This window comes from the organism of the source record quoted next (assembly GCF_019968955.1).
Source record: "MAG: Porospora cf. gigantea A chromosome Unknown PgA_NODE_928_length_9471_cov_342.808, whole genome shotgun sequence".
In the NCBI taxonomy this organism is placed as follows: domain Eukaryota; phylum Apicomplexa; class Conoidasida; order Eugregarinorida; family Porosporidae; genus Porospora; species Porospora cf. gigantea A.
This window is the reverse complement of record NW_027151971.1, coordinates 75-9397: the sequence shown is the minus strand read 5'-3', so window position 1 is coordinate 9397 and position 9323 is coordinate 75. Positions and strand designations below refer to the sequence as shown.

The window sequence follows — 9323 nt, the reverse complement described above, 5'->3', positions numbered from 1 at the left end:
TTGAAGAACAAAGACAAAGAGCTAAGCATTGTTTGTGGCAAGTGTCTCAGGTGAGGATCAGGCTCCGCTTCGAGTCAGGAACTTTATGTGTACCTCAAGCGTCAAGATCCTAGAGGAGCACGCGGACAAGCACAAGAGCAGCGTGTCCGATTGCTTTCCGTCTTTTTCATTAGATTCTTAGCCAATTCTCGTGCCAGGCCTTAGAAAACAGAAATTCGTAGCATGCCCTCTATAGATAGGCGCAGCGCAGAGTTTGAACGATTGATCAGGCGGAAACTAGAGTGGGATATGAAAGTCGCGTTTTCATCATGCTTTCAGAGAAGCGAGATATCGCCGGCGAGAGTATGGCGAGCCGGACCTCCATCAGTGTCCTACCTGGCTGGACCCAGTTGAGCAGGGCACGTCTAGGAGACGACGGCGAGCCCTTCAGGAGACTCGGGTTGCCACTGAGGAGATCTTAAAACGGTATCCCATGTGGCTTTTGACGATAGCCACCATAAATGACGGAGTCTCCGTGGAGCCGTCAAAACTTGAGGGTAACGCAGGATTCGGTCTTTTCGCCCAGAGGGACTTTAAACGAGGTGATCGCGTGACCGAGTATGTCGGGCATGTAGTCAGCTACGACGCTGCAAAACGATTACGCAACAAGAGACAGGCGTCGCATGTCGTTTCTGTATCGAGTCAATGCACCTGCATTGATGGAATCAAGCAACCACGGACGTATCACGGTGGCGCCTCCTTCGCCAATGACGCCAGCCGGCAACTTGGCCTCGCGGGCAACAACACAAAGAACTATACGTGGTACGATCGACAGCTCGGACGGACTCGGTGTTTCCTCCAAGCCACAAAGGCGATTCAGATTGGCGATGAGATCTGCTTGGGCTATCAGAACTCCTACTGGGTAGACGTAGAGGAGGAGGATCAAGACCCCACAGCACCCAAGCTGATAAACCGAAAACGATTCCAACCGAAGCCGCAAGCGCCCGACCCCAACTCGCTCTGCGAAAACCGACGTCCTGTTCGTCACAAAGGGAGTTCTGACCGGCGAGGCGTCGAGACAAGGCAGGAGAAGCCGCTCGGGCGCGGATGGCCTAACGCCTACCAACACTTCCGAAATGAGTACCGAAAGGCCACGGGAGTGTCGGCTGGCGTGAGGGCTATCTGGGACCGGCTGCCTGAGAAGGAGAAGGAGGTTTGGCGTAGGAACGCAAAGTTCATAAGGGAGTCCCACACATGTCGGTTTGACGACTCCGACGGAATGGAGGTCGTTATCACGGACGACGAAGCGTTCGACGACAGGAGGAAGCGCCAGAGATGCGACCCTGTGCCGCCTCCACTTAGCTTGGAACCCTGGTCACCTACGGACCAGCTGCAAGGAGGCCTTTTTTTTCAAACGGATCCCTGTGGAACAGTAGACTATTACGCGACCACAGGAGAGTACATAGGACAAGACGTCTGGGGCTCTGGCTATTCAGAGAAGCTTTGGGCGAGCACCTCAACTCGACCCTTCGAAGCCAGCTGTCCGGACGCTTGGGTGGATACACCGCTGGAATTATTTGAATCGGCGCCGCTCTGCGCATTGAGCACAGCGAATCCGTTGCAGGATCCTGCCGACACCCTACCCAAGGGACCAGCAGCGCCTGTCGCTCCAGGCACACAGTCGGCTCCCGAAGCGAATCCAGCTACTGACCCTTACTTCGGAGATCCCATCGTTGCCCACAGCCCTCGTGTATCAGGTCTTTTGACGCCACATATGAGTGACTTCCAGAAAGATGACGTCGCACCTGGTCTGTATTTTTCCAATGTCAGCTCGCTGTGTCTGCAATCATGTGACTGAGTGTGAACATAAGGAGATACGCAATGTCCGTGGTTTGTTGCTCGAAGTGGCGCACAATTCAACAAATCGTCACCATTATGACTGATGGATTCCTGGAAGCATAGCTTTCACTATGATGGGCGCAACATAATGACGTTCGTAACCGTCGCGCTGACGGTTCATGACGTGTTATGTTCCATCGTCTATCCGTGAGTCGGGAAGCCCCCCCTAGCCACAGATCGACCTCTTTGATGGCGGCACTGCGGAACACCTGCCTCATAATGATCTGCGTTTCCAGTGGTTTCTTCCGCTCACAGAGCTGGATAGACGCTGCTACCCTCTTATGGCTGCTCATTCTCTACGTCATGACTGGATACTGGTTCATGTGGTCTGATGACGCGTACTGTGGGTGGCCGTTCGACTTCAGACAGGCCCCCTTCACACACTGCTGTTCGTAGTGTTCATGCTGTCGGGATTCAAACCCATCGTCCCCATAACGATGCTTCTCAGTCTGTATGTCTCCGTTCTGGTATGCGTCTACAACATCAACCTGAACGACGACTTCCACAGTCACTTCGACTGGAACTCCAATGCCCAAATCTTCGTCATCGTGTTTGTGGGGCTGTGCTCTCATTTGTCCACCGGTTTGGTCATTTGGAACTTGGATCGCGCCCTGGAAAACGACGTATCCGGTTACTTGGCGTGAGTCGTGAGAGCACCGCATCACCAGAGACATTTCGCTTGTAATGAGCGGGCACAAGAAGGTGGAAGAATGGGAGAGGGTGGTGTTTCCGTCCGTGGAACGTCGCGTTCGGAACAGCCACGACTGCAAACGCCTCAAAACGCGCACGGGCACCGGCTCGTAAGCACCTGAGCCTTCAATCACTCAGTCCGGGGAGTGTAGTCTCGGCCCACAGCACCCTGGACGAGCTCACAGCCAGAGTCAATTATTCGGGTGGAACTTTCCAGCTCTTGTCGCCCGACTGGCCCTTCGGAGAAAGCTTTAAGCCCTTCGGGTGTGCAGCCTCCGCGCCCGTCTCCAGGGACACCCTGGAACTGAACCACTGCTTCCAGATTTGCTTGCGGTCGCAGAGTACCTTATGTGACTGCCTCCCAGGTCCCGTGCCACCCAAGCGCCGCCGAGCTAGGGACGCCCTCCACAGCTGGTGGGACCACCTACGCAATGCGGAGTGGGTGTCGCCGAATGTGAGGCTTGCGTGTCATTCACACAGATTTCTCTAGTACGAGTCCCCAGTGTCACATTTCCTGTGGTGACGATGCCACCAGTCTCGAGATTTACTATGCGCTTCGTGAACCTCGATATGGAAGCGCATTTCTGGTACTGGATGAGGTGAGCCACAGTACGAGTGGGGAGGCAGGCACTGCTACGCGTCGCACATTTCTCACTCTGTGGGACTCTTTCGCGGGCTGCTGGTCGTTAAGAACGTAGGTCTGAGACGTGGCTTTGACCTAGTTTTTATTCGAGTGTGCCGTCAACGCGCTGATCAGTTTCCACGCTTCTTCAATCGTCGCCAGCCTCTCACCAGAATCCAAGCGCCACTTCAACAACCTACTCCAGTTCTTGTGGGTATGGACTGTGATTTCGGCCGCAATCTTATCCTGTTTTCGCCTGTCGAGGTCGCAGCAGCGTATCGCGCATGTTGAACACATGCTCGCTAAGGCGACATCTGCTGTCAGACAGGTGGTTATCTTTACCATTCCAGGAAGGTGAGCGATAGTAATGTGACACACAGCATACCCCCACAGTTACTGCAGCTGGCAGTGGGTTTAATTGCGTCCCAACGCGCCTTCCTCGACGTTTCCTGCCCCGCCTGTCCCATTGGGAAATCACTGTGGCCCAGTTTTTTTGTTGACCTGATGACAGCAGCCCTGATGGCGGCTTTGGGTCCACCAGCCTCGACCCGAGTGAGTCATCCCCTCAGCGGTAATGCAGAAGGTCGGATTATACTATTTGGCCTGGGCGGACACGGGGATGGTGTTCTACATGTTGTGCTACCGTTTGTACGCACTGAGGCAGGTATTCTTCAGAATGGCTTTCCCCTACACGACGTACCTGTTCTCGCTGTATCAGCGCAGTTGTCGTGACGAGATAAGCCACGACATTGCAAGGCGCGCTAGGCCTGCAGTTTCCAACGACGACAACCATCGAGCATGAATAGGACTAGGCACGCCAGCGCCAGTCCTTCCACCACGGCACACACGATGGTTGAGGCGCTCCAGCCTCTTTGCTTGGCCGCCAGCCTTCCCAGGTCAGCTTTGGCCGCGAGCAGCCGCTCGGCGGCGATCCCGTGGAACGCATGCGGCGACAGGACGGCGCCTGCGCTGGTGACCATCAGCGCGGCCCTTAGGAAGGCCTCGTCGTCCTCTAGGTGCTTTCTTGTCATGCTCTTCATGGGTTGCATCCGCAGAGCGGCTGTCAAAAGTCTGCGGAGTCCGGCACTCCCGATTTCAAGGTTGCCAGGTTGCAACGTGACAGTTTGCACGTCAATCAAGGCCTCTTTGAAACATGGAGCTAACGCTGTGTATAGTTTATGGGGGACTGGAAGACTCTCAAGCGCCAGTGACACCGAGTCAAGTGCAGCATTGAACTCCAGGATCAACCTTGAGGTTCCTTCGAGCTTTTCGGTTGCCAGTCGGATAGTCTCCTCCGATGGGTAGCCCAGGAGGTTGGTCGGGTCCAACGAAGTGAAGTCCACCCCACGAGGGAAGAATGGCTGGAGGGCGTCGACGTTTAGCATAATGTGTGGTGCACTCTCAGCAGGAGGGGCGTCCTTCCATAGGCAGCCAAAGGCCTCTTCTGTGGGAATGAAGTCCGAATCGTCACCCAGTCTATTAAACACGGGATCTTTCAAATCGATGACCTCGACATCAGCTGCCATCAGCGGCAAGCACAGTAGCGGCACCAGATGCATTTTGCAATACATGAATTACTTATGAGGCATCATATTTAATGTATCATCCTTTTGTGTACACCCAAAGAATATCGGATGGTACCTCCCCAAACCAACTTGTCCACGAGATCGTAGCTGTTGTAGGAAGGCACTCGCGCTGTTAGGCGCTCTGGTGTAGAGCGACATTCTGCCAGTGACCTTGTGAGCTGTCGGGGCGACAAAGGTTCCTTCAAGGAGGGCACCTGATTCCACTGACTGCCGGTTGCTACGGGCGTCGCAGGCTGCAGAGTGCGGCATTTGTGCCGAGATACGCGAAACATCTCCTCAACGAAGGCCACCTCATCGTCGCCGAACTGGGGCGACACCTGGTCCACCTTGCAGACTGGATCTGTGCTGAGAACGAGCTCCAGCACGTTGAGCCTTTCGTTGATCTCTGGCGAGTTCAATGCCTTGTCTCGAACAAGAGATCGAACTGAATGCCCGTACTGTGCACTGCCGTCGAGGGTTAGCCGCAACCCGACGTTGATCATATTCAGAACCAGCGACTTGAGGGCCAATTCGAGCTCCATGTTATGGGCTTCGGGGGCCCGAAGGAGCGATTTTAGGTGGTACTCGGTGGTTGACGCGCTTTGGAGAAGCAGCACGCGATCAGTACACGTCGCTCGTTCGTCTCCCAGCATTCGTGCCAGGTCTAGAAGACCTGGTGTGAGGGTTACGAGATGGTTAGGTGGCATGGTGCCAAAACAATGATGTACACGTTTCGTAGAAAGATGCCTTCAGTGGCTAAGGGGCTCCCACGGCGCCCCAGTCGCTCGCCAGTATCTCTTGCCGTACGAAGCAAACAGTTCGGTATTGGGGGGAATGTCTTGGATGGCTACTACCTTTGCCTGCATTAAATCTACGTCCTTCATCATCCGACAGTTCCGTAAGTCTGGACGGTTGTCGTTGATGTACCGAGCCAGTACCTCTGGGTGGTCTTTGGCGTCCACGTGATGATTCAGTCCAAACCCGCCCATGACGTAGCGTTTGTCAGTGGTTAGCAAGAATTGTCTGCTTACGGTCTCCCCTGTCTCCTACTTCAGACTTAGCACGGTTCCAGAGTACGTACAAATGTGGTCTGTATCCTTGTAGAGGCGGGTGGTGAAAAGTCCGAGGCCTGCTCCGGGTAGAGTCGACTCCCTCACTTCCAAACCAGGGCTCTGGGCTGAACACTTGCTGCAGGATTCATAGGGATCCCCCTTCACAGTGGTCTCAGCGATCGAACTGACGATCTCAACAGGCTCCTCATGCCACCTCCCCCAGAAGTCGTGGGTGCACTGCATCCAACGGAGTGCCCACGGCAAGGACATGCCAGAGAATTCACCAAATGGAGCGTCAATGTGACGAGGCTCGTCCGCCGTTCGACTCCTGTAGAACCATCCCTGGCACGCATGCGTTTGAAGGCGAAATCTGTGAAGACTTAGGATCAGGCACGGAAATTCTTCCAAAAAAGATGAGGCCCTAACCTTACGGATTGCGCGATTGTATTGCTGTTGATTGTCACAATTCGTGCGTCACTTTTCCTCTGTGGGCTTACCAAGACGCAGTTCCTATGGTCAATGATCCAAACTCAGTCAGGTGACAATTAACAAACACGAAACAACGCCCAACAAACGATATAAACCTTTACGAATCCAGTAAAGAACGCAAGCGTTAGTAAATCTTTGCGTGAAAACCGTGGGTACAGTGTCGGAGCCACCCCGGCCACAGCCAAGGCGGCGACGCCCACCAGAAGGAGAGTGGTGCCACTCAACCTACCGTGGTAACTGCCTCCCAGAGCTACATGAATTGCGGCGGCGGTCAGCGCTCCGGCAAGTTCATAAAGGCTATGGCTCTGGTCGTAGCAATTTAATCCGCGAAGATACTCCGCCCAAAAGATCCCCAGTAGCTTGAATCCCGCACCGAGTGCCTTGTTTCCCAAGCATACCCCGCAAGGAAACAACGTATCCCAGCCATTCCTCGTAGGAGTGGCCTCAATAACTGGCCTCCTCAATTTCGGAGTCGAAAGTCGCTTCAAATCACGCTGGAACGCGAACGAACGTCCCTTCGCAGCAAAGGCTGCCTGCCGCTCCTCCGTCTCCGCGATCTGAAGACTGCCGACGAGTACCGCGAGCAGCTCTGGAGGTCGGAGTAGCTCTGGATGTCGGGAGAGACGCCCAGACATCTCCCTGCAAACCAGTCGCATTTAGAGAAATTATGTGAATCTCAGTAGTCTATTGTGTACAGAGAAAATATTATCATATACATATCAGGCCATGTTCTTCGTCAAGCTTTGAAGCAGCAGCCCAAGACTTCCAGACTGAGAATCCACGATGGACAAGTTCGATTCCTTGAAGAGTTGCGATGCGATACGTGCCAGTTCCACCTTCGTATGGTCGGGAAACTCTTTGCGTGCAAAACCCTCGGCCTCCGCCTTCATTCTCACGGCCTGCGCCTCAGCCTCGGCGATAGCTAGGATGCGGGCAGCTCTAGCGTGCGATTCCATCTTTTCTCGGTCGAGACGCGCTGAGGTCTCCAGTTCCATGTTTTGCCTTTCGATCGTGAGGCGCTGCTTGTCGAGCTCGAGACGCTTTATCTCTGCAAGTGTTTCCTTTTGCCGCTTGGTGACCTCTATTTCGTGCTTGGCCATGGCTGCCAGGGCTTCCACCCGCTGTTTCTCTATGAGCTGCCTAGCTTTGGCGGCATCGTACGCCTGGCTGAAGAGGTCTCCCCGCCGAGACACATCCATCAGCTCCACGCTTCGCAGCTGGAACTCATTCACGACGAACTCCACGCCGAAGGTGTTCCGCAGAGTCTGTACCAGCCGACCGATCAGTGAGGCAGCGGCGTTCTCATCGTTTGATGCACGGGCGAAGTCCAGCGACGCGGTCTCGGTGTAGGATACGCTTCGCAGGATTTGAATAAGGGCTTGGTTGGCGCACGATCCCACGGCCCTGTCGATGACACCCGCCACCTCCACGTTCGAATCTTGCGTCTCGGCGTTGAATCCTACCAAGTATCCTCGGGCCGGATCCACTATCCTGTAGGCAAAGGTGTATCTGAAAACTACTTCCATCGGGTCTCTGGTGATGCCTTTGACGTCTTGTACATCGCGAAACTGCAGTGTCAACGGCAGCGAGGTGATGAATCGTGTGGGCATAGGGACTATATGGCACCCATTCTGCAGGAGTTCCACAGTGCCATCCGCCTTCTGCACGATACCTACATGGTCCTCCTGGATGTACACGCGCAGGAGACTGGAGAAACGAGTGAAGCGCGTGTCCCAAGTAATGGGTCCCGTCATCTCAACCTGATCAGAGTAGAACCAGTAGTCGCCCGGGTCATTCAGAAACACGGCCCTCTGGTTGATGGACAAGCCGCGTACCTCTCCGGGTCTTAAGTATATCTTTGCAATGGAATGGAAGACGAAGGTGTCCTGTAAGCGGCCGAAACCTACGGAGCCGTCCTTGTTGGCATACTGCTGCAACTCCTTGGTATTGTCGTGGAACATGAGGTCCCCCGAGGTGATTTGGTGCTGGCCCTCGAATAGGATGTAGGGCTTGTTCCGGATGAGCACACGTGCTAGGCTTCCGGGTGGCACGGTGATGATATTCACTGGGCCGGCGAGAATAGCGGCATCAGTCTGCTGGGCTCGACTGATGAACTCAAAGGTGGGATCATCGAATACGTGTACCCCCACGCAATGGTTCTTACCAGGCTGCAGCAATGTGTACTGGTCGTTAAACTTTGCAACCACATATTCGCCGGGATGCACACGCACGATATGAACTCGGCTGCCGAAGGTGACGTAATCTTCGGTGAGGCTGAAGGCTGAGATGCGGCCGCTATAAGGATCCAGCCGAAAGTGCTGCCCAGGAAACAGAATATGGGCCCTCCTCTCCCGATCAGTGACGAAGGCGATTTCACCTACACCCACTCGCTTGTAGCTTCGGGTCAGCCAAGGCAGCCCCACGAGGCTGATGCCAAGAAGGCTGCCTGCGACCACTCGGCGAGCCTTGCGTGACTTCGTCGTGCCGGGACACCACCCGTTTTTAGAGCAGATGTCTCTGAAGTTATCAAGGTACTCGTCGCACGTCTGATCGTCAGTTACGATCTGGGGCTCGCGGAAAAAACGGCTGTCGATACCCATGACTTCCTTGGGCAGCGCAGGCCAAGAACTGCCGGCAGCCATGGAAGGAGGTGATAACCCTGCACTCCCGGTGCCTATGACCCGCAGCAACCCGGTGCTCGTCGCATTGCGAGTCGCTTCTCCGGGATGTTCGGGGTCCGTCGTACTGCTTGGCGATTCCTTATCGATTTCTTGAGAGGAAACAACACTCGTAGAGGATGATGGCATCAATATGACAATTATCACTGGTCATCATTAACCTTTTTATAAATTCATCGTTTAATAGCTATAATTGTCCGATGGCCCCGAAGTCCATTGAGCAACGATATCAGAAACTTACCCAGCTGGATCACGTCCTGAAACGGCCTGATGCGTACGTGGGGTCGCTCCAACTGGAACAGCAGCCGTATTGGGTTTGGGACGGGACCCGGATGCGTCTTGAGGTAAT

At 54.5% G+C, this 9323-nt stretch overlaps 7 protein-coding genes across 12 annotated transcripts; 2 read left to right on the top strand and 5 right to left on the bottom strand.

The window, feature by feature from the left end:
* Nucleotides 1-222: 222 nt before the first annotated feature.
* KVP18_000380 (uncharacterized protein) lies at nt 223-1837 on the top strand (the record flags this gene model as incomplete). Of its 2 annotated transcripts, XM_067956404.1 has the most annotated exons (2): nt 223-281; nt 319-1837. In XM_067956404.1, 2 exons carry the CDS (start codon nt 223-225, stop codon nt 1835-1837), a joined length of 1578 nt encoding a protein of 525 aa, XP_067805729.1. The 2 variants fall into 2 exon arrangements, with proteins under 2 accessions (XP_067805729.1, XP_067805730.1); XM_067956405.1 differs by lacking the exon at nt 223-281 and having other exon boundaries at nt 473-1837.
* Nucleotides 1838-2007: 170 nt separating this feature from the next.
* On the top strand, nt 2008-3922 carry KVP18_000379 (uncharacterized protein; the record flags this gene model as incomplete). 2 transcript variants are annotated; one of them, XM_067956397.1, is made up of 8 exons in its annotated part: nt 2008-2221; nt 2248-2518; nt 2547-2678; nt 2707-3022; nt 3049-3167; nt 3196-3262; nt 3291-3544; nt 3571-3922. In XM_067956397.1, the coding sequence occupies 8 exons, from the start codon at nt 2008-2010 to the stop codon at nt 3920-3922; spliced, it is 1725 nt and encodes a 574-aa protein (XP_067805728.1). The 2 variants fall into 2 exon arrangements, with proteins under 2 accessions (XP_067805728.1, XP_067805727.1); XM_067956396.1 differs by lacking the exons at nt 2008-2221; nt 2547-2678; nt 2707-3022; ... (2 more) ...; nt 3291-3544; nt 3571-3922 and having other exon boundaries at nt 2280-2522.
* Nucleotides 3923-3951: 29 nt separating this feature from the next.
* On the bottom strand, nt 3952-4761 carry KVP18_000378 (uncharacterized protein; the record flags this gene model as incomplete). 2 transcript variants are annotated; one of them, XM_067956373.1, is made up of 1 exon in its annotated part: nt 3952-4761. In XM_067956373.1, the coding sequence occupies one exon, from the start codon at nt 4759-4761 to the stop codon at nt 3952-3954; it is 810 nt and encodes a 269-aa protein (XP_067805725.1). The 2 variants fall into 2 exon arrangements, with proteins under 2 accessions (XP_067805725.1, XP_067805726.1); XM_067956374.1 differs by having other exon boundaries at nt 3952-4749.
* A 23-nt stretch (nt 4762-4784) lies between these two features.
* On the bottom strand, nt 4785-5462 carry KVP18_000375 (uncharacterized protein; the record flags this gene model as incomplete). Its single annotated transcript, XM_067956324.1, has 1 exon — nt 4785-5462. One exon carries the CDS (start codon nt 5460-5462, stop codon nt 4785-4787), a length of 678 nt encoding a protein of 225 aa, XP_067805721.1.
* A 42-nt stretch (nt 5463-5504) lies between these two features.
* On the bottom strand, nt 5505-6077 carry KVP18_000374 (uncharacterized protein; the record flags this gene model as incomplete). 2 transcript variants are annotated; one of them, XM_067956305.1, is made up of 2 exons in its annotated part: nt 5505-5778; nt 5806-6077. In XM_067956305.1, 2 exons carry the CDS (start codon nt 6075-6077, stop codon nt 5505-5507), a joined length of 546 nt encoding a protein of 181 aa, XP_067805719.1. The 2 variants fall into 2 exon arrangements, with proteins under 2 accessions (XP_067805719.1, XP_067805720.1); XM_067956306.1 differs by lacking the exon at nt 5806-6077 and having other exon boundaries at nt 5505-5744.
* A 275-nt stretch (nt 6078-6352) lies between these two features.
* Nucleotides 6353-6952, bottom strand: KVP18_000377 (uncharacterized protein; the record flags this gene model as incomplete). Its single annotated transcript, XM_067956361.1, has 1 exon — nt 6353-6952. The coding sequence occupies one exon, from the start codon at nt 6950-6952 to the stop codon at nt 6353-6355; it is 600 nt and encodes a 199-aa protein (XP_067805724.1).
* A 63-nt stretch (nt 6953-7015) lies between these two features.
* On the bottom strand, nt 7016-9103 carry KVP18_000376 (uncharacterized protein; the record flags this gene model as incomplete). Of its 2 annotated transcripts, none has more annotated exons than XM_067956345.1 (1): nt 7016-9103. In XM_067956345.1, one exon carries the CDS (start codon nt 9101-9103, stop codon nt 7016-7018), a length of 2088 nt encoding a protein of 695 aa, XP_067805722.1. The 2 variants fall into 2 exon arrangements, with proteins under 2 accessions (XP_067805722.1, XP_067805723.1); XM_067956346.1 differs by having other exon boundaries at nt 7016-8938.
* Nucleotides 9104-9323: the final 220 nt, after the last annotated feature.